The 20,815-nt window shown below is 44.0% G+C and overlaps 1 protein-coding gene across 12 annotated transcripts in view; it reads right to left on the reverse strand.

The window, feature by feature from the left end:
• The window catches only part of KALRN (kalirin RhoGEF kinase), a gene marked incomplete at both ends in the record, with an annotated part of 639,791 nt that overhangs the window by 289,858 nt on the left and 329,118 nt on the right, over positions 1 to 20,815 (reverse strand). For 10 of the 12 annotated variants that reach the window (XM_082654652.1, XM_082654658.1, XM_082654657.1 and 7 more), the window contains 3 exons: positions 1,900 to 2,074; positions 5,358 to 5,566; positions 16,511 to 16,702. In XM_082654652.1, the coding sequence (XP_082510778.1) occupies positions 1,900 to 2,074; positions 5,358 to 5,566; positions 16,511 to 16,702 (576 nt within the window). The remainder of the gene's footprint in view (positions 1 to 1,899; positions 2,075 to 5,357; positions 5,567 to 16,510; positions 16,703 to 20,815) is intronic. The other 2 variants (XM_082654654.1, XM_082654653.1) reach the window with 1 other exon arrangement.

Consider the following 20,815-nt stretch of genomic DNA (forward strand, 5'->3'; position numbering starts at 1 on the left):
CCAGAATTACTGCAGGCAAACACACCGGAGTGATGCCCCTGGCTGACGTCAGGGGTACAGTTCAAGTGGCAAAGTGAAACTAACTGACCCGTTCTGGAAATAAACCAGCAACCCAGACCTCAAAACCACAGCCATTTCATCAAATAAAGCTTAAACATCCAAACCCTCAGGTTATTTCCTCCCCCTTAAGCATTTTTTGATGTAGACCTGGAATGACAGGAGAGTAGATAAAGAATACAACAGTCAAATCCCCACACCTGCTAACATAATTCTCCCATGGATATATTCACTCTCGGTGGGTGAAGACCATGGGAAGGCCTGCAGCCAACACTGCTGCAACCAAACATTACCTGTTTATTTCAGTGAGTCTCACTCCCAACTACCAAAGAATAATAACTCACGCCCCCTCTTTCCTTTCTTTATTACCTTTGTCACCCCACTTTCATTCCTTTCTGCATACCAACGTCTCTAATTTTCCACTGGCATTTTCATTGTTCTTTCAATACATGTTTGAATACTGTCTGCCACCTGAAATCCCTTTGAGTGTAGATTCAAGATAAACTATAAATAAGAAATATAAATAAATTTACTTGAAGCTATGGAATGAGTTGGAAGGATAATCGAGATCTAAATTTAAAGACTTATCTTTTCCTTTGTTTCAGAAACTGTCCAGAAAGCACCTTTCAGAACATGACATCTTTAAGCAAAAAAGCTGCAGTGGCTTCCAGGAAGTCAGGATAGCAGTGAAGAAGGGAAAGGTCATAAGAGAGTCAGGGAGAGGAAGGATTGCTTTAGGACTGCTTTTCGTTTGTTTGTTTGTTTTTACATCTCTGATTCTCATTATAAACATTTTTGGTCTCAGGATTGAAGAAGACGGCTTCTGTTGCCAGGACAGTTTTCTGGTCCTGCGTGGGATTGCGAATGACATTGGCATTGGGATATTGGAGCATACAACATTTGAAAAAATAATAATTTTCCTTCCAAACCAGTTCCACAGAAGTTTCCACAGATATTGTTGGGAAGATCAATCCCAGACCCCCAGAAGTCCCAACTAGGAGGAGATGGTTGGAATGCAAAGTAAAGTTTTAATGAATGGTAGAGGGATAATTAGTTTTCCTTCACAACACACCAGCCAGGAGCAAAGAGAAGATATAGCTTTTAATTTAACCCTTTGCCATCCCTGAAAAGGACAAAGCGCCATAGGTGTTGAATACTCTTCACACCCCAGAAACCCTATTGGCCTGGCTTTAGTTACTGTGTCAAAGCAGAAGATAATAAAAGGTGGATATTATGTGGGGCAGACAGTATTAATAGGCATCACAAAGAGGACATAAATATACCAGAAGAGCGGATTCTGACCTTCCCAGAATGAAGTGAGGAGTCAATGAAATGAACCAGCAAATGTCCTCCACATATGCTTTACTTTCTTAATAAGCAGAAAGCAAACTGAGGATTCGGGTCTTCCTTCCTGTGTCTCCTGACTTCCTGGCTGCTGTGTGAGTCCATCTAATCCCTGATCTACAGTTACCAGCTGAGGAGACCACCTAATTTTATCACCTTCCTACTCATGAAGCTATAGAATCCTAGTCTGCCTCAGTCACCAAACAGCCAACTCCACGGTCTGCCAGGAACCAAAGTGCCAAGTAGGAGTCCAATGCAAGCCAACAAAACACTTCTCAATGGAGTAATCCCAGACAGACAGCGAGGAGAGGGGCTCTGCTTGGCCGCCTGGGTGAGGGGGACTGGAAGGAATCCAACACGGTGGAACGTGAATTTGCTGATTTCCAGAAACATATCAGGATGCATAATCCCCTCAGGCTACTGCGTAGCAGTCCTTCCAGTTCCCGGGGCACTGCCCTCGGCCACCTCACCTGCCCAGCACCTCCTCCCCACCTGTACCTCAATGGTGTACTGCTCAAAGATGCGCAGCTGCAGGAAGATGTCCAGCTTGATCTTTCGCTCATGGAACAGCTCCTCCATCTGCACCTGGGCGTCGTCGAGCTGCTGCAGCACCGACTCGATGTGGCTGATGGAGCTACTGTGGGGCGTCTTGTTGCTGGACACAGCCGAGTCCCTGTGGCAGAGCCGGGGAGAGAAGGGAGGGGCCTTGACATGTTCACAGTGACAGAGGAGCAGGGGGCCTTCCTCGTCTGAGTGAGGGGGACGGGAATCTACTGTGAGCCTGGCACTGTCTGCTCAGTAGGTGAGCCAAAGCTACTGTACCCTCTTTGGGGTTCCTAGCACTATAGCTCTAAGGCTTGCTGCTGTCCAGACAGAATCATGACAGGATCAAATGAAATAATGCATGCAAAAGGGCTCCACAAACGTTACAGAAACAGAATGGTTCCACACATATATGTAGTCTAATATATACATATTTCAAGACACATATACACAAATACACATATCACAATACATAAGGGTAGATAAATTAAGGCATATGTAAAAAAAAAATCCTTCCTAGTTTTACCTCACAGGATCATGGTTAAAATGAGATCATGGCTGCCAAAATTATTCATCCCCTTCGTTAAGTCCATGCCAAAGTTATGGGCTAGTGTTATTACACAGGCTTCAAGCTATACTCAGGAAAGCTTGGGGTCTGGAGGCTGGAAGCCTGGCTTAAGTCTCCCTCTGACATACATGGGCTGGTGACCTTGGGAAATCACCTCCCTGAGGCCCAGCTGCCTCCTGTAAAGTGGGCTTAATAATCCCTGCTCTACTCACGGCACAGTTTGCTATTAAAGAAGATGGCATGTGTAACCGCGCTTTGTGACCAGGAACGTGCTGTATGAATGACTGTTAATCCTGAAAGGACTGTGATATGTCAGGTGCTGACTGGAGATGGGTCCAGCTGTGGAGTAGAAGCTGGGGCACAAGAGGCTGGACAATCAACAAAGGCTTCAGAGAGGATGAACCCAGAATTGGGTGTTAGAAGAAAAGGATGAGCTGAGTAGATGAGAGGGGTGGGCTTTCTGAGCAGAGAGGGTCTACACAAAAGAAGCAAGGGGAGGTGGCATGCCACAGAGGGAACCAAGAGATAAACGTATTGATCTGCTTAGACAATTGAGGTGGTGGTGACACCTCCAGAGTCCATTATAATAGGAAAACTGCGGAGTTCAAGTTCAGATTGTACAGGGCCTTGACTGAGTAAGCTAGAGCCCTAAAACTTGAAATAAACAAGCACATTCATTATCTCATGATACCTTAGTTTCTGACACAGTTTAAGAAGTCAGAGGGGAAAAGCATTAGTTTTGAATGGTCTCATCAGCAGCCTTTCTGAAAACCAGGTCCTTCTGGCCTGTGTTTGTCTCAGAAGCAATGGTATCTGAGCTCACGCGATTTCTAGACGGAGCATAAAGCCAGTTTGTGAAGAGCCTCCCTTTCTGTCATCTAGAGAGCTTCTGATCCCTCCCTTCTCACCCTGACCTATTTGGGCATGAAAGCCCACTACTGCACAGCTTCCCCCAGCCACGAAAAGAACTCAAGAGGAGTACTCAACACTGTGTATTATGCATTTGCTAAGCAGGGCGGATGTGACTATTCTTTCTGACAGCTCCCCTCAGTCTTTCTCTATCACCCAGCTTCCAGAAGGAAGAGGATGATTTCTGGTCACTTTGTTCAGCATCTCTGTCAGTGTCACATTCACTAGGAATCACAGAGATGATACAAAAACCACCTTAGGTGCTCCGGTGATCAGTGCCAGAGGAGTCGTGGAGGCCTAGGGAAGATGTGTGCACTGGTATGTGCGAGGCATCCTGCCAATGTCCACTAGGCATCGTTTGCTTTTTTTCTTTGACTGGTCTTGATATCGGGGAGGGGAGTCCAGGCTAGCATCAGACTGGTGGGGGGACGAACAGTCGCCAGTGGTTCTTGTCACACGCCTATGGTCCTCTCTGAAGTCCGTGGAACTTAAACTTGTAGGACAGGCGTCAGCAACCTCGTTGCCTTTACCATCATTGAGTAGCCTTCAGCCCTCAGGTATGGCGCAAGGTTGGCAGGGGATAAGAGCGAGTGGCAGCTCCACAGACCCAGCCCCACAGAGAGGCTAGCCAAGCTTGTGAAAAGTACTTGGAGAGAAAATGTAAAAGCCGTCATGTAATTCTAGAGCTGACAAGCTCCTAAAGTGAACCCTTTAATCACACAGACAAAGCAGCTGAGGCCAAGAGAGGTTAAGTGGCTGCCTACTATTTGGAATTTTCTTCAGAAGCAAGTAACAGCGGAGTCTCCTAGGTAGGCAGACAAAACTGTCACATATTATATATTCATGACGGTGAACTGGGGGAAGAAGGGAAAGAGGCTGTCTCGTTGGTATGCAAAAGAGGACTCAGAACATCTCATGTGCATGTTTAGAATAGAAATGATTAATCCAACAGAAAAACATGCCAGGGCCATCTTAAGGTAAGCTCTCATTGTTTATTTAATTGGACAACTGGTATGGGGTGGTGGGGAAGCCCTCTCCAACTGAAGTAATTCCCTCTGGCTCCAGGACTGTCCTGGGACTTGTTGATGAGATTATTTCTGTCCAGAGCTGGCAGAGGTCCCGGCATTCAGTGATTTGAGGCTACAAACAAGTCCCCGCAGGCAGACATCATCAGCACCATCAAATCCGATTTACACAGCACCTGGGCATAGGGCTGGTTGCTGAGGGCTTGCTCAAGGCCTCATGACACTTTACCCGAGGAGCCGATGCCCTTGACAGGGACAGGAAACTAGACACTGATGCCAACAGAAAGGAGGCAATGGTGTGGATGATTCTAAATGAATATAAGGTATCAGGTAGGATTTTCTAAGATCCCTTCTTAGTTATTTTTGTTTAGGGCAATAGAGAAGGAGTTTTATTTTCTGGGCAGCAAGGAATGGTGGAAAGGTCATATGTGGGTAAGTGGAGAGCAGAGTGGGACACATCACACACTCCCTACATTCTAACAGGGCCAAAGGCAACCGTTTGGGGTTACATTTCCCCAACTGGAGCACTAGAGTTCAGAGGCAGCCTGAGAACAGATGCCACATAACACTATATTCCACAATGGCTATTTCTCCACATGACCAAATATGCCATCATTCTTAATGAAGATACTATTTATTTAAATTTTTGTTGTATTTATATTACTTATTGATCGCTGAATAATGTCTTCAATGATACATAATGCTTTGAAACATCAGAGCTTTTCCACTGACTCTTCCACTCTAAATTCAAGTTGGGTGTGGTGCAGGCACTTTTATATCTGACAGATGGAGAAACCAAAGCTCACACAAGACCACAAAGCTGGCTGCGGCTGAGCCAAGACCAGAACATGATGACTTATCTCGCGTCTAGTCCGAGGCATTTCCCACTGGAAAGCACTGCCCATGCTGACCTGGCCTCGCTGGGCTCCCCCAGGGAGGGAGGCGCTGACCTGAGCTGCTGGATAAGGTCTTCGCCCTCCTTGATGACGTTGAGTGTGGCATCCAGAGTAGCGGTCTGCTGCTGCTGGAACTGCTTGATCAGTTCCTGGACCGCATCCACTGAGTCTGCACAGACATCCTCCAGCATCTCCTTCTGAAGGTCTTCCATCCATGTCCACAGCTGTGGGGGAGAGAGCAGAGACTCCACTCAGGGCACGTGGGAGAGGCCAGGGCTGGGGTGAAGGGCAAGAGTGTGGAACTGAGGTCACCCAACCTACCCTCAACCAGTCAGTGCGGTATCAGACTGTCCTTCTAATCAGCACCCCTACGGGTCAGTTTACATTTCTGTATTTGTATTCACTACGCATCTCTGTTAAGTTTACTCCATTAGTGCTGGCATTCCTGAAGGACAGGAACCACCCTCAGCCTTACTTCCCAGTGGTTTAGGGAAACTGTGGTCTTAGAGCAGGAAGCTCACTCATTTTTGAGCGACTGGGAAGAACAGGAAACTGGTGATGGACAAATATTATTTCATCTTTCACAAAGGACAGCTCTGTATACTTCCTCCAGGTAGCTAGATGCTGATTCCTAGAAATGTATCATGATTTTACAAATATGTAAGAAAGAATGTGACACTCAGTAAGAACCAAGTGAAGATTAATTAAGAAAATATGTGCTATGCTAAATTATTTTGTTCCTTTCAGGATTGCTTGGTTGGTTAGAAAGTCGAATGCTAAAGACGTAGCTTATCTTAATTTCAATGTAACTATGAGACATTTCTCCCAATATATTCAAGATGATGAAATGCAGTCAGGATGATATTACTGGTCAGACAACTTTAAAAGAGCTAAGTATAGCACTTTGAATGGAATAAGTACTGAAAATGATGGAGTTGAATTGAATTACTGAAAACTCATTTATTAATAGCTCTTCCTCATACTGAAAATAGATCTCCAGTGGCCTGCCACAGTGCTCCTCTTCTAACTGCTCTCATTGAGCATTTGCATGAATTGTAGAGGGAAAGATGAGTCTGATGTTTGCTTAGAAACAAGGAATCTTCACTTGACTAGCAGGAAAGATAAGCTCATGGCTCTACCAGGAGAAAAGCCAGTAGAGAGAAAAAATTCATAGAAGGAGCCAGGAGATGTGGATTGTGGCCTCTGTTCTTCCTATAACTTGTGGTGCCTTTGAATAAATCACTATACCCTTTGCTCTCCAAGACTTCGTGTGTAAAATAGGCTGGGGAGAGCATAAAATAAAATGGTTAGTTACCTTATGGTTCTAACATTCTGTAAGTTTCCCATGTTAAAAACACGGATAGGGCTTCCCTGGTGGCGCAGTGGTTGAGAGTCCACCTGCCGATGCAGGGGACACAGGTTCGTGCCCCGGTCTGGGAGGATCCCACATGCCGCGGAGGGACTGGGCCCGTGGGCCTTGGCCGCTGGGCCTGCGCATCCGGAGCCTGTGCTCCGCAGTGGGAGAGGCCACAGCAGTGAGAGGCCCGCGTATCCCAAAAAAACAAAACAAAAAACAAAAAAAAAAAACAAAAAGAAAACCATGGATAAATATTCACCTTAAGAATACTATTTCATCTTGTTGGTTCTCAGTATGATAAATCATGGTATGGCCTTTGGAACAAGGGATTTAAAAAGAGACAACAAAGAGAGACAAAAATAGTCTTCAGATCTTGGACAAGTTATTCTTTGTTCTTTAGAGAGGAAAGGCCCTGAGTGTGGCAGAAGAGGTTGAGTTCACAAGATTAACGAGCCCTCGAGGTAGCAAATAATGGGGTATAAAGAATGTTCTTTTTGGACAGGCGAAAGCCTCTCTGAGCCTCAGTTTCCTAATCTACAAAATGGGAAGAATAAGATTTGCCCTGCTCACTTCAAAGATTATGAGAAATAAATTATTTACTTATTATCAATGCTTTAAATAAACAAATAGCATTATCAATAAGCTTATAACATTGTGATGATAGCTATAAGGAATACAAATTATTATTATTCAGTGTTCCTGTCATTTAGTAGCTTGTGTCTGGTTGTAATTAATTCAGTTTATTTTCTTTACAAATAAGTTTTTGTTGTAAAACACAAAACAAGTTTTCCAGACCATTTAAGCTGGGATACATATTCCTACAGGTATGAATGTATACATTTCAAACCAGTATGAAATTAGGAAGTTCAGAATATTGGTCACTATAACTTAAAATTACTTCAGACTTTCTGGCTGTCATTTCGCCTAGAGCAAAACCATTTTCCAGATGTGCTGAAGTCCTTGGGTATGAGATAACAGAATCTCTGAAAAATTATTGTATAGAGAGGCGATATAGCATAGTAGTTAAGAGTTTCAGACCCCACACAAGATTGTAAATCAACTATACTTCAATTAAAAAAAGAAAGAAAGAAAAAAGAAAGAAAGAAAGAAAAGAAAAGAAAAGAAAAGAAAAGAAAAGAAAAGAAAAGAAAAGAAAAAAGAAAAGAAAAGAGAAAGAAAGAAGGAAATAACGAAAGGGTTTCAACCCCCAGTTCTACCACATATTTCCTATATAACCTTGAGTTAGTAACCTACCGTCTTTGCACCTCAGTTTCCCTTGTAAATAAAATGGGAACAGTAACAGTTCTTACACCCACAGAGTTGTAAAGATTACTAATAAGTTGATATATATGTGTGTGTTATGTCTGTGTGCATGTACATACAAATAAGTGAGATATATGTGTGTGTATGCAGATATATATACACACCCTACATTTACATAACTTATATATATACCAGTAAATATATATACATATGTATTTATTTGTACACATACACACAGACATCTGCACACAGATGTACTATATCACTTAGAAACAGTGCCTGGCGTATAGTAAGTGCTATGCAAGTGCTAGATATTGTTATATTTAAAAGGTATTTTTCATGCAAGTCACCTCTAGTTCCCACTAGAAGACAGAGGGAAAGTTTGAAATACTCCTTCATTTTGAAATTGGAAAAGATCAATACTGGATTTGGTCTTTCAAATATGCTAGGATGAGCTGGGCCCCTCTTTTCTGTTTTTGCAGCTTTGTTCTGGGATATCTAAAGAAAGCCTAGAGACTGAAAAGTCTAGATATTTCTTTTTTAAAAAAAAGCAAGAAAAGAAAAGACTGTGAAGAGAGAGAGATTAAAATTGTGGACAGGAAGCAGGGCACTTAGGAAAAATAAACTTAATGTGTCAACGGAGGACAGGCACTGAGATGGAAGATTGCTCAGGATGAGGCTGGCACTCCCATTACAGGAATAAGAGACAGAGGCTTACAGATATCTTGAGAATTTTATTTTATTTAGGATAATTTTATTCTCAGTACCATCCTTAAGCTATTTTAATGGTTTCACAGCTTGGAGTTCCTTTCCCCCCCCCCTTTAATAAAAACTTGAACACCTCTGGTGTAGGTCTAGGGAAGAAAGTCAGCATCGTTCTCTTCTGAGGAAATCCACCATGACTCATGACACTCCCTCCGCCTGGTGGTCATGCAGCTAAATTGTAGGGACAGTCAAAGACCAAACTTGCCAAAGATGAGGTGTCAGTGTTACAAACAAAAAGACTAGAGAAAGATTGGGTACGTCCGATAATACACTGACCTCAGGAGTCAATATCATTTAAAAACTGTGTCCTCCCCACCAAAATTCTCTGATTAATGAATTGAAGTTGATTTCTCAGATTTCTGGCCATATAGTCTACTATATTATAAAGAAACTCTTGTCTAAGGTAGATTAAAACCTACTGCTAAGGAAAATCAGCTAAGAGATAAACAATCAAGTACAACGTTAGATGCCGCTCAGCCCAGTGGTCAGCAGCCTGATAAGGAAAGGAAGGGGCCAGTCTACCTTCAAGAGGATAAAATGTCAAATAAAATTGCTAGGGAATTTGACTCAGAGAAAGGCAAGGGGATTACAGCACCAGAGACAAAGGGTTAGTGACATTTTTCTCTATTTTTCCTTCTGTAGAAACAAAACAAAACAACCCAGAGAGAAAGGAGTTGTTGAATGGAATTGATATTTACTGGAGATAATTCTTGATTCTTCCCTTGTCTGGCTAGTTCTATACTCATGGGAAAACTACTTTACTTCAATTACTTCATACTTAAAGTGCATGTGCATTAGTGTGTGTGTGTAGGTGTGTGTTTGTGATTTCTCTCACTTATCTCTAAAATCCCTTCCAACTCTAACACGCTATGGTTTCTCTTCAGAAACTGAGGTAAAGAAGAGGGTAGTAATAGAAATGATTCTCTAAACTGAAGAACTGCAATCACGGCTTTCACACCAAGACACCAAAAGTTAGCAACAGTTCAAGGATAATTGCACCACCAAGTTTTTTTACCACCTGGAAAGCTTGAGTAGGGAGCCACAGGGAATCCCGAGAAACATGCACACAGTCACCCCCTGGTGTCAACAAGCTTAAATCGCATGCTCATAATTTTGTTGTAAGCACCTCTGAAGCATAAAGGGAACGAACGTAAACATCAGTGTCACTAAACTATGAGTAAGGATCCATATTCCATTCCTTGGGCTGTAACTTTTCTACTGTCTAAATTTCCTGTAGGTTTCCTTCTGTGTATGTGTCTATCTGACTTATCCTTGAAGAGCATACCTAGACTGCTTCGAAAGGAATACAAATCAGAGAGCCACGTCTATTACTACTTTACTCATTATCAGGAGCCAATGAGACTGAGTCAGAATGATCTCACACTTCAAGCTATCACAAGGCATTGCCAGAACAAGGTGAAATCATGGAGTGAGTGAGGCAGCTTGGGAGCAGACTCCACATTTCTTCCTACTGTCTTCCACATCCTCTTAACCCTCTGCTTATCTAGAGTCTAACATATTAGCACTGCACCTTTGCCATCAACCCACCTGCTCCCCAGAAAGAACCTCCTGTTTCACCCATTTCCAGACCCTCTCTTCTTTTTTATTTTTTCTACCGAATAGGAAAACGTAATATTTATTTCCCAACCTGTTTTATGAGACAAGCATAACTTTGATCCCCAAATCTGACATGGACTTACAAAAAGGGAAAATTACAGATGGAGCCAACATAAAAATAGGATTGTCAGACCCTCTCTTCTTGATCAAACACACCTGTATGAGGACCATTCTTTCAGGGTTCTGCTCTCTGTTTGGCAATAACTATTTGTTCCATGTTGATATATACACTGAGATGGCTTTATGTGCCCTTTCTCTCAGAGAACACATGTAATTGTGGCCAAAAATACCTACATCCAAAAGAATGAGCCTAATTTGAGAATTTCTAGAACTTTGGCAGGGGGAGAGTTAAGGCAGCCTTTCAGTGCCCTACATAAGGTGAGCTCTAAGACTGAAACCAGTGAGTTCAGGAAGGGCCAGTGCATGGACCCCATTCTGCTTGCATAGTGGGAAGCCTGAGAAAAGGGCAACTGAAAAGGGCAGGGAGGGACAAAGAAGGGAGAAACTAGGAGATCTGTAGAAATAATGAGGCTTAGGGATGACTGGTTAAGGAAAGAGGTAATTTTACTCCATCACCTTCTCCTGCTGATTGGCTGTACCATTTGCACAGCTCTGGCAGCCATTGTGCTGATACAACTGACTGACCCCCAGAGATGCAGAAAGGAGCACCAATTCCACAGGATGAATCGCCCCTCCCTCATTCTGAAGAAATCATTTTTCTTTGGCATTGACTACCTGCTTTTACTTCTTAAATAAACACCGTATCAGTTTAGCAACTGAAATAGAGGATGAAGCTGTTTTGTTCTTGAGGCCATTATGTCTTTTGAAGACTGATTTAGTTTTGGTTCTACAGTGGGTGAGTAGAGAAACATGTATATACGTGAGTGTCTGTGGCATTTGTGGTATGTGTGTGTGTACCTATTTGAGAAGGAAACAGCATGAAAGAATGATTTCACTGGGTCATAAACAAATGGAAATGGGCATTTAATTAAACTACCTAATAAAGAGCTGAGGTTGATTATCTTGGCCACGTTCCTTAGTTAATTTGACTCTCATATTATGATTGCAAAAATATCTAAAAATGGATATTTTGAAAACCCAGCAACTGCAGCATTTCCATGGAAACACAGCAAGGAGAGAGAATTCTGTCTGGACAATCTCTGCAGAGAAGATGACACTTGCTACAAATGCCTTTTCCCTGGACAAAGAAAATGAGGACTTGGGTAAATGCTTCTCCCTATATCCTCCCCTAGCTCTCCAGACCAGCAGACAGCCAGCTGGCCTCTTGTCCCCAGACAAAAAGAAGACATTTGAAAGTTCAGCACAATTTGTATTAATAGCTGAGGTTCTGGGTACTTAAGAAGGTTCCAAGCACATGTTTGTCTCTTCTCTTTATTATGTAGCTCTTCTCTCTAAGTAGGGATGGGAAGTCTTGTTTTTATAAAATAACATTTATTGAGATTGTTCCTGATTTTCAATTGAAAATATCATTGAAGAAAACTTACAAAACAAATAAAATATGCAAAGGAAAATTAAATCACCCATAACATTCTTAGCTTCTTTGTATACCGCTTTCTAGCCTTTATTCTATGTGTGTGATCAAAATTGAGGCCATGGTGGATATACAGTTTTTTATATGTTATACCACAAGTCCTCTCTCATGCCATTCATGATCTTTGACAGTGTGATTTATAATAACTGTAGAATATTTCACTCTATAGATTTACTATGATTTGTTTAATGAGTCACTTAACATGGAATATTTAGATGGTTTCTAATGTATTCAAGGTTATTAATAACACTGCAGTGAAGCAGTTAGACGGCTTTAACCCTCCAGACTCCTTTAGTCACCAAGAATTCACAAAGCAGGCAAACAGAATCAAGCAGACTCTTCAATCTGCAGAAGAAATGAGCTTGGAGGATGCCTTCTTCACACTTTCCTTCGGTTTCCTCTCTGATCCTAATTAGAGTACATCTTTAGCAAAACTGAGCAGAAGATTATATATTATATAATTGAATATTATAATATATTATATTATATATCTATTATATATTATATTATCAGGAAGGGCCAATTATATTTGAATTATAATCGAATATAATTGAATATATAATATATATAATAATATTCACTCTATTTACTGTAAGAGAGAAAAACATCCATAGCAACTCAAAATTCCCTCACAGACTTGTAGACTAGTAAACTTGGCTACTAATCTTGCCTTGAGTAAAATGCCAGAAGTTTGCCTATAGAGTCAAGAGGAAGGAGTCGAGAGTTAACAGACCCGGATCGCACAGGACCCACACTTAGCAAGGTTTGAGAGGTGGTGTGTCCTGAGAGGTATTAAACAGAACAGGGACAGAGCAAACTACAGGACTTCCTTCTCCATTAGCCCATCCAAGGATGCTGACTTCTGCCCTAATAATCCATTTCTGCCTGCCATACAGGCTCTAGAGGGAAGGCCCCACAGGCAATTCAGATTCCCCACCTGCCCTTCTTTGTTTTCACTGTCTGTAGAGTTCAAGTCAAAGAACTGGAGTAGACGAACCATGTGATTGAATGGGCTTCCCCCGCCTTTTTAAATTTTGTTTTTTATTTTTTTAGGAGGAACGACTGATTTCTCATTGTCAAGTAAACCTATTCAATATTTATTCAGCATCACTATGTAGCTGACACAGCAGGAGAAATATACAGTAGGATCTGTATCTACACATCTAAACCCGCATGTGTACGCTCCATCTGAGCACCTCCAATTTAACGAGGAAGCTCCAGTCACTTCAGTGAGATCCCAGCATCTTTTTTTTTTTTTTTTTTTCCCAGCATCTTGATGAGGTATGCACACAGTGCTCCTGTCCCGTCTGGGTGAGAAGTTGGAAGCCCCAGGGAAGAATTTCAAGGAAAAATGATGCCTGAGTCCTCAAGTTCCTTATTAATCCGGCATTAGAGATGCTCTAAAAATAAACTTGGGGGGGGGGGAGTTTTCTGCTAGGAAAAAAATGGGTATTAGTATTGCACTACTCAATTTTGTAATAGTCATCATCATAATTATCACAGGGTAACAGAGAGTAAGTAATTTTCCCAAAGGCACACAGCATGCTCAATGAAGATCTAGATCTGGAAATCTGACCTCCCTGGCATCTAAGATCTTGCTGTACTTAACAGGTGTGTGTATAACACATATGCCTAAGTGTGTACACACATACACACATCTTATTCTCTATTCTGCCTGAAAGGGGCCTCAGACAGACTAGTTTGGGGATGGGAAAGTAGCTGAGAGAAAACATGCAGATATAAAGTCCTGTGGGATGGCCCCCGTGAGCATCCCCTCCACAATAGCCACTCAAAATGATGTTTTTCTTGCCATCCTGAAAAAAAAAGTCAGAGTCTGTATGATCTGAGAGTTGCAGACCTCTTGAATAGAAAGAGCCTCACAATCACACATCCCTTTGCACCCAGGCAGGACTGCTCCTAATTTCTCTCACATTTTGAGGTCCTGAAGAAAAGAGACTATGCTACTTCCTGACAGCCTCCTGTCTCAATGAATTCCCTGGTGGAGAAAAGTCCTCCAAGTCTCTGTTTCCTGGCCTTTATATGAAAGGCAAATGAGAAAAAGCATGGGCTTTGGAGTCAGATTTGGGATCAGTCCCTACATTTACGACATCCTCACTACAAGACCCTGGACAAATTATTAATTTCTCTGATCTTTAAAATTAGAATAAAAAATGACAATTCTCATGGCTATCGACTAGACAGATAAATAGTCAAGTGCACTGTAGGGGCTCATCCCTTTTAGTTCCCTCTCCCTTTCTTCACCTGCTCCCAGGATCATGCTGCTCCCTTTGGTACTATTTGATATGAATGTGGTTGTATACGCTGAGCCACGGTGGGAAAACAGGTCTCAGGTTTAAATAAGACCCCAGGCTTAGCAAGGTTTGAAAGCTCTCTGGGAAAACAATGGTTAATAACTGCAACCCCGACTATTCCTGTGTGCCACACCCCCAGCCCTGGGAACACTTTGCTTTTCTCAGCTAAGAGCTACCCTCCCCATCAAGCCCCTGCTTTGGGGTTTGAAAAGGTAATGAGGAAAAATGAGCAAGGAGAAGAAAGAAGAGCAGAGGACAGGAGGAGATACAAGAGGGAAAAAGGAGGACAGAATGTGTGGTAGCAGGTAAGAGCATGTGTGCAGAGTTTAGGGAGATGGCTCAAGGCTCTGCTGCACTGGCAGCTCTGTAGCCTTAGACAAGTTCTTTTCTGGGCCTTAGTTTCCCCATTTGAAAATATGTTCAATAGAGTCTGTCATCGTGAGATTCTCATGAGGATTACACGAGATGATGTATGTGTCTAACAACTAGTAGGTACTCAATTAGAAAAAACTACTACCTAATATACATTGAGTGCTTACCATAAACCAAATCTTTAGCCTAGGTAAATCACCTGTATCACCTCAGGCTTAATTTATTATTATTATTAATTATTATTATCAGTATCAAATAAAGAAGAAGAGGAGGAGAAGAAAAAGAAAGGAATCTTGAATTCACATTGGAACCATAAGGGGCCTTAGGGCCATTGAGTCCGACTGCATAATTTTATAGATGAGGCAACCCAAGGCCAGAGACACAGTGATTTGCACAAGCTCACAGGGTTCTATAGCAGCAGGATCTGGACTGGATCCCAGCCTCCTAGTTTCAGTACAGAAGGTGGGAGATGCCGCTAGAAAGGGCTCCTGGGAGCCTCAGTCACCTTTTCAGGAGTGGCACTTCCATGGAAACTAACCTCATGCATCACCTCCCTAGGCAGCCAACACCCTCACAGCCCTCACAAGGAACATGACACCTGTTCATTCATACTCCATTCTCTCACCCACAGGCTCATAATTAAAAGAGAATACACATGCCTTTGGTTTCTGAGACCATTATTAAGAACTGGGTGAGCCGCAAGCAAGCAGACAGCCAGGCAGGAAGACCTGGATTAAAGCTAATCCCCTTGCTCTGCAGACACTCATCAGAGAGTGGTCGTAGGTCCCACAGAGAGGAAGCAGAGCCAGCTTCACGGGGCTCCCCAGCCCTTCATCTGCCTGGGGAATCGCAGTTTAGAAAACATTATCTTTTCATGTTTATCTCTGATAGGCACTGCAATGATTTGCATTCATTCCTACAAAGTGTCAGAAAAGCCTGTGAAGGAGTAACAGCCAGGCTTCTTAATGCATTTCAAATATCAAAAATCAACTTAATTAACTAGGGTACAATCCAACTTTAATTAATACTCCATTCAAATGAATTCCTGGGGGGAACACAGGCATGCACACACATAATGAGTTCATCTGCCAAGGGTGTTATTACAGAAGATGCCAACGTGCCTCCTCACTGGCCACTTACTCAATCTCAGAGTGCCCCGTGTTAATCAGAACCGAAGAGCAACCGCACGTTTGCAACCCTCCTCCTCTCTATGGGCCCTTCTGCCCTGCCAACAATGCAACGTGATCCATCCTCCCCTCTCCTGTCTCCACTTTGTGAATGATTTGGGGACCGGATTTAAGCCCAGCTGGCTTCCTCCTGCATGGAAGGCACCCCAGTCCCCCCTTCCTTCAATGGCTGTCACTCCACGATGAGAAAGGTGAGGACCATTTCACTTTGATAGCACCCTGTGGCAGACCTCATTAAGAAGATTTAATCCTCTGTTTAAAATAAAATAAAATAAAAACATAGAACAGATTTGCAGACTCTGTATGTTCCTTGCTGGTAGCAAAGATAATCAAAGTTCTGCAGGACTCTAATTTTTGACAGGAAACAGCAACCAAGAAAAATTGGGTGTGGGGTGGGAAGGGAGTCTCTGATCCTCTAATATTGCCTCTTACGGCGACTATTTCTATACCAGGGATCCCCAAATTCCTCCAGCTGCAGACTAAATGCTCTAACAGACTCCCCAAACCACCTGCCTTCCCAAGCCCCCTCCTGACGAGAGATGCGGAGGAAATTTTGCCCCGTATTGGCAGAGACCTCGATTCAGGTTATCAGGGGCAAACTGTTAATATCATCGACCTTAGGAGGCTAGTAATCCCCAGACCACCCAGGACCCCAGGCAGACCTCGGCGGCTAGGAAACTGCCCTGACCTTCGCTGGAACAAAGCAGCCCAGCCAACACCCCTCCTCTGCTCGCTGCCCTTACCTCTTTGGTGTGAGTGTGGAAGGAGACGGACATGTCCAGCAGAAGCTTCCGCTGCTCCACCCTACGCACGAAGTCTTGGATGCGCACCTCCAGATGCCGAGCTGCCTTGTAGATCTCCTCCGGGTCACATTCCCCTGTCTGAGCCAGCTGCTCTGCCGCTTCTAGGAGCTTGTCCGCATTGGTGTAAGTATTCTGCCAGCAACGACAGTGAGGGAAAGTCAACTTGCAGTCACAAACCGAGCTTCGCGCCTTCGCCCAGCACCCACCCCGGGCTGCCCAGAGCTGGGCGTGGGCGCCGAGCCCAGAGCTCCCTGATTTGGCACGGGGGAGCTCAGCGCCCAGCTCACCCACCGCCTCTCGGCAAGCCAGCAGCCTGCGTGGCAGCTTGGAACAAGTGGGCGCTAGCTAGGTGCCTTCTGCATCCCTGGGATTTCTCCCAGGTGGGCCGTGCCTGGAAAGAAGCGAGGAGACATGCTAGAATCCCCATTCCTTGGCCGCGCGCCCTGACCCCCTACCCTTACGGAGATCCATCACTGCCCTCCCATCTCAGGCTGTAACTGCCAGAGTTGGAAATACCTCCTCCACGAAGATCGGCTGGGTCTCTATATGAGAACGCCAGGGAAATAATAACTGGGAGACTTGCTCGACTTTTCCCCCAAGTCCCTTGTAACTACTGGTGTTTATCTTTTGGAAGGGAGCTATCTCTTCGGAGGGGAAAGGGTCAGCAACTCAGGGAACCGACAGAAGGAAGCAGCCACAGCCAGAGTGAGGAGATGCAGGCTACTCCCCGAGCGCCCAGCAAAGGCTTAAAGCTCGCAGGAAGGTTGGGGATGAGTCTGGTGATTTTGTTTATCTTAAGCTACCACAGGCACACACACATTTACACATGCACACACTCACTCTCACACACACTCTCCCCCCAATCCCTGTCTGTATCCTCCAGAGCAGTTTAAAAGGCAACCAACTTGTAATTATTGTCCATCAGGATGGAGTCACGGCCTCCGCAATACCTATATTCCAGTTATTACATGTATGCCACGGATACAACTTTCCTCACTAGGCTTCCCTTAAAAAAGATCTCCAGACAGACCCTGGATTAGAGTTGGTGACTCAGGTGTACATTATATTTCTTAATACCCCTATAGCGGCACAATGACCTACAGAATGGTGAACAAGTGGTTACTGGTGATGGTGTGAATCCGGCGGCAGAAACAGTCAGGATCGAACGCAAAGTGAGTGGAGAACTAGAATGGATTTTGGAGTGATGACTGTATGGTGCTTTACTTTGCACATATCTGAAGTGGCCTCCGCTCCCCATAGAGTTCTTTAGATTCACCTGAAGACGTGGGTGTTAAAGGTTGAATTGTGTCCCCTCTAAATTCACACGGTGAAGTCCTAACCCCCAGTACCTCAGAATGGGATCCTTATTTGGAATCAGTTATTGCAGATGTAATTAGTTAAGATCAAGTCATAGTGAAGTAGGGTGGACCCCTAATTCAATATAACTACTGTCTTTCAAAAAAGAATGTCACATGAAGAGACAGACACATGCTCAGGGAGAACATCGTGTGAAGCTGAAGGCGGGGATCGGGGGATGTGTCTACAAGCCAAGGAATGCCAAAGAGTGCCCGCCAGCAAACCGCTGGAAGGTAAGAGAGCCATGGAACAGATTCTCCCTCATATCCCTCAGAAAAAAACAACCCTGCTGACACCTTGTTCTTGGACTTCTAGCCCCCAGAACTGTGAGGCGATACATTTCTGTTGCTTAAGTCACCCAGTGTGTGGTACTTTGTCACGACAGCCCTAGCACACTAATACACCAGGTGAAGACCCCAGAGACTGCTGACCCAGCTTCCTGATGGAACTGCAGAGGATGAGCAGGCTTGCAGCGAACGCTTGTCATGGCCTCAGGGGATGCCAAGAGAGGCCCTAGTGGATCTTTAAGGAATGCCATCTGACAAGAAACTGCCCAAGATAAACACTGTCCCCAGAGCAGGTGAGATGGGGCTGGGGCTGGGAGTGGGGATGAAAAGGAAGAAAAATCCTTCAGCTCCACTTGGGGGATTCATGGAGAAACAGATGATACTTGTGAGAGGAAAGAGGCTTTGCCACTGAGTTAAGTAAGAGTATATTGATTCTGGAAGGCAAATGAAGGAAGTACTCAGAGTCATGATGGAAATGCCGGGAGAGATGGGAAATGATAGGCGGGAGGAGACCTCTGGGGCTGTGGGCCAGGTTAAGGAAGCCTCTTAGCGGGTTGCCTGCAATTTCTAGTAAATAAACCCAGAGCTGATGGGAGAGAGTTTTTTCAAGGATCTTTCAAATCTTTCACTTTAAACTTTAGGGAATCTCAAGAAATCCCCAAAAAACCCGAGGTTGTGACTTTGTAGTTTCTAGCCAATAAATAAAAATTTATGCCAAGCCAAAGCAAGATTGCTTTCAAGTTAAGTTTGGGACCAATAAGAGGTAAATAAAAAGCAAAAGTGAAGTTTCCGCTGCATGTAAGGTGGATAACTTGTCCTGGTTTGCCCAGGACTTTTCTGGTTTTAGCACTGAAAGTCCCATGTCCTGGAAAGCCTGTCAGTCCTGGGAAAATCAGGATGGCTGGTCAACCTAACACATACCCAACACTGTAGGTGTCTCAGGAGTACAGATACATATACGATGTATATTGCCTCAAAGGAGAATAAAATCACCCTTGAGAGGAATAATGTGACAATGCATTAAATGGGACAAGCAGCACAATAATTAGGGATTAACGTTTCTTGGCATGATACAGGTGCTAAGAAGAAAATGAGTGAAAACCAAATAATAGTAGCTGATAATGACTGAATACTTCTCACATGCCAAGGACCATATGTGTTAACTCGTTTAATCTTCACAATAACCCTAGGAAGTCGATACAGCCATCAGCCCCATTTTACAGATAAAGAAACTGAGGCAAAGAGTATTTCTGGCTAAGGTCACATTTCCCAAAAGTGACAGAAACAAGATGAAAATCTTGTTGTCTGCCTTCAGAGCCCAAGCTCCAAACAAAACTACCCTATCAGATGAAAAGGGGTCTCACATGCCATGCTAAGGTGTTTTGGTCCAAGGTAATGGGAAAGCACTGACAGCTGTAGGTAGAAGAGAAGTATGACTGGGGTATGGCATCTAGAGACACTACCCTGCCTCTCACAGATGAAGGCAGAAGCTTGAGGATGGGCAGGATTTAGCAGAGAAGGAGGGGTTTCTCATGGACAGGACTGTCTCTCTTTGTGCTCTGTTTATCCCATACCACAGCTGCTCTCATTCTCGTGGTAATGATGTGTTTCCCTGGGTATCTCCCCAGGTACTGGTCTGTGTACCCCTTAAAGGTAGGTCCTATGTCTCACTCATCTCTGGTTCTTCATGCCAGATACCATGGCTGGTATACGATAGGCAATTACTAAATGTCTGTTGAACGAACAAGATTCAGAGATGGGAATGATCGTGTCATGTCTGGATAAGTTGAGCCAACCTGACTAAAATCGGAGAGTGGCAGGAAATCACATTGGATAAGGCAGGGAAGAGCGCAATAATAGATTTTATAGAGAGAGGGACAAGAGAGACAGGGGGCAGGGCAACAGCGTCAGCACTAAAAGCTGGGGTCCCTGCTCTACCCGCTACCCAGCCCTCCTCCCCATCACGACCAGAAAGAGCCTCTTAAATTCAGATCCAGTCACACCTCTCTTTCACGTAAAACTGTTCAGGGGCTTCCCACTGACTTTGGGGTAAAACAACTCAGGGTGCCGTGCGAGGCCCTTCTTCACCTGACACTTGCTTCTTCCCTTCAGCTTCAACTCACATCACTTCCCCACAAATAGCCTGTGAAACAAATTGCTTACACTTCCGGAAACTCACAGCACTGAATCTTCCCCCGTGCTTCTGCCTGGGGTGTGCTTCCCCCACTTTTTTTACACGACCAACTCTACTCACCCTTTAAGACCCAGCCCAGCCCAGGTGTCTCTTCTTTCAGGAAGTGTACCCTGAGATCCACTTCTCTCCCAAGGTTGGCTTAGATGAACTCTCCTTAGCTCCAGAGTGACCTGTGCCAACTCCCTCCTTGGTACCTGCCATATTCTAATGCAAATGTTTGCCTTTCTCATCCACTTAGGGGCAGGTAAAGTCTTTCACATCTTTCCCTTAGTGCCTGGCACCAAATAAGTGCTCTATAAAATTTTAGTGAAGGGGGCTTCCCTGGTGGCGCTAGTGGTTGAGAGTCCGTCTGCCGATGCAGGGGACGCGGGTTCGTGCCCCGGTCCGGGAAGATCCCACATGCCACGG

This window comes from Grampus griseus, assembly GCF_964374135.1.
Source record: "Grampus griseus genome assembly, chromosome: 5".
Taxonomy (NCBI): domain Eukaryota; kingdom Metazoa; phylum Chordata; class Mammalia; order Artiodactyla; family Delphinidae; genus Grampus; species Grampus griseus.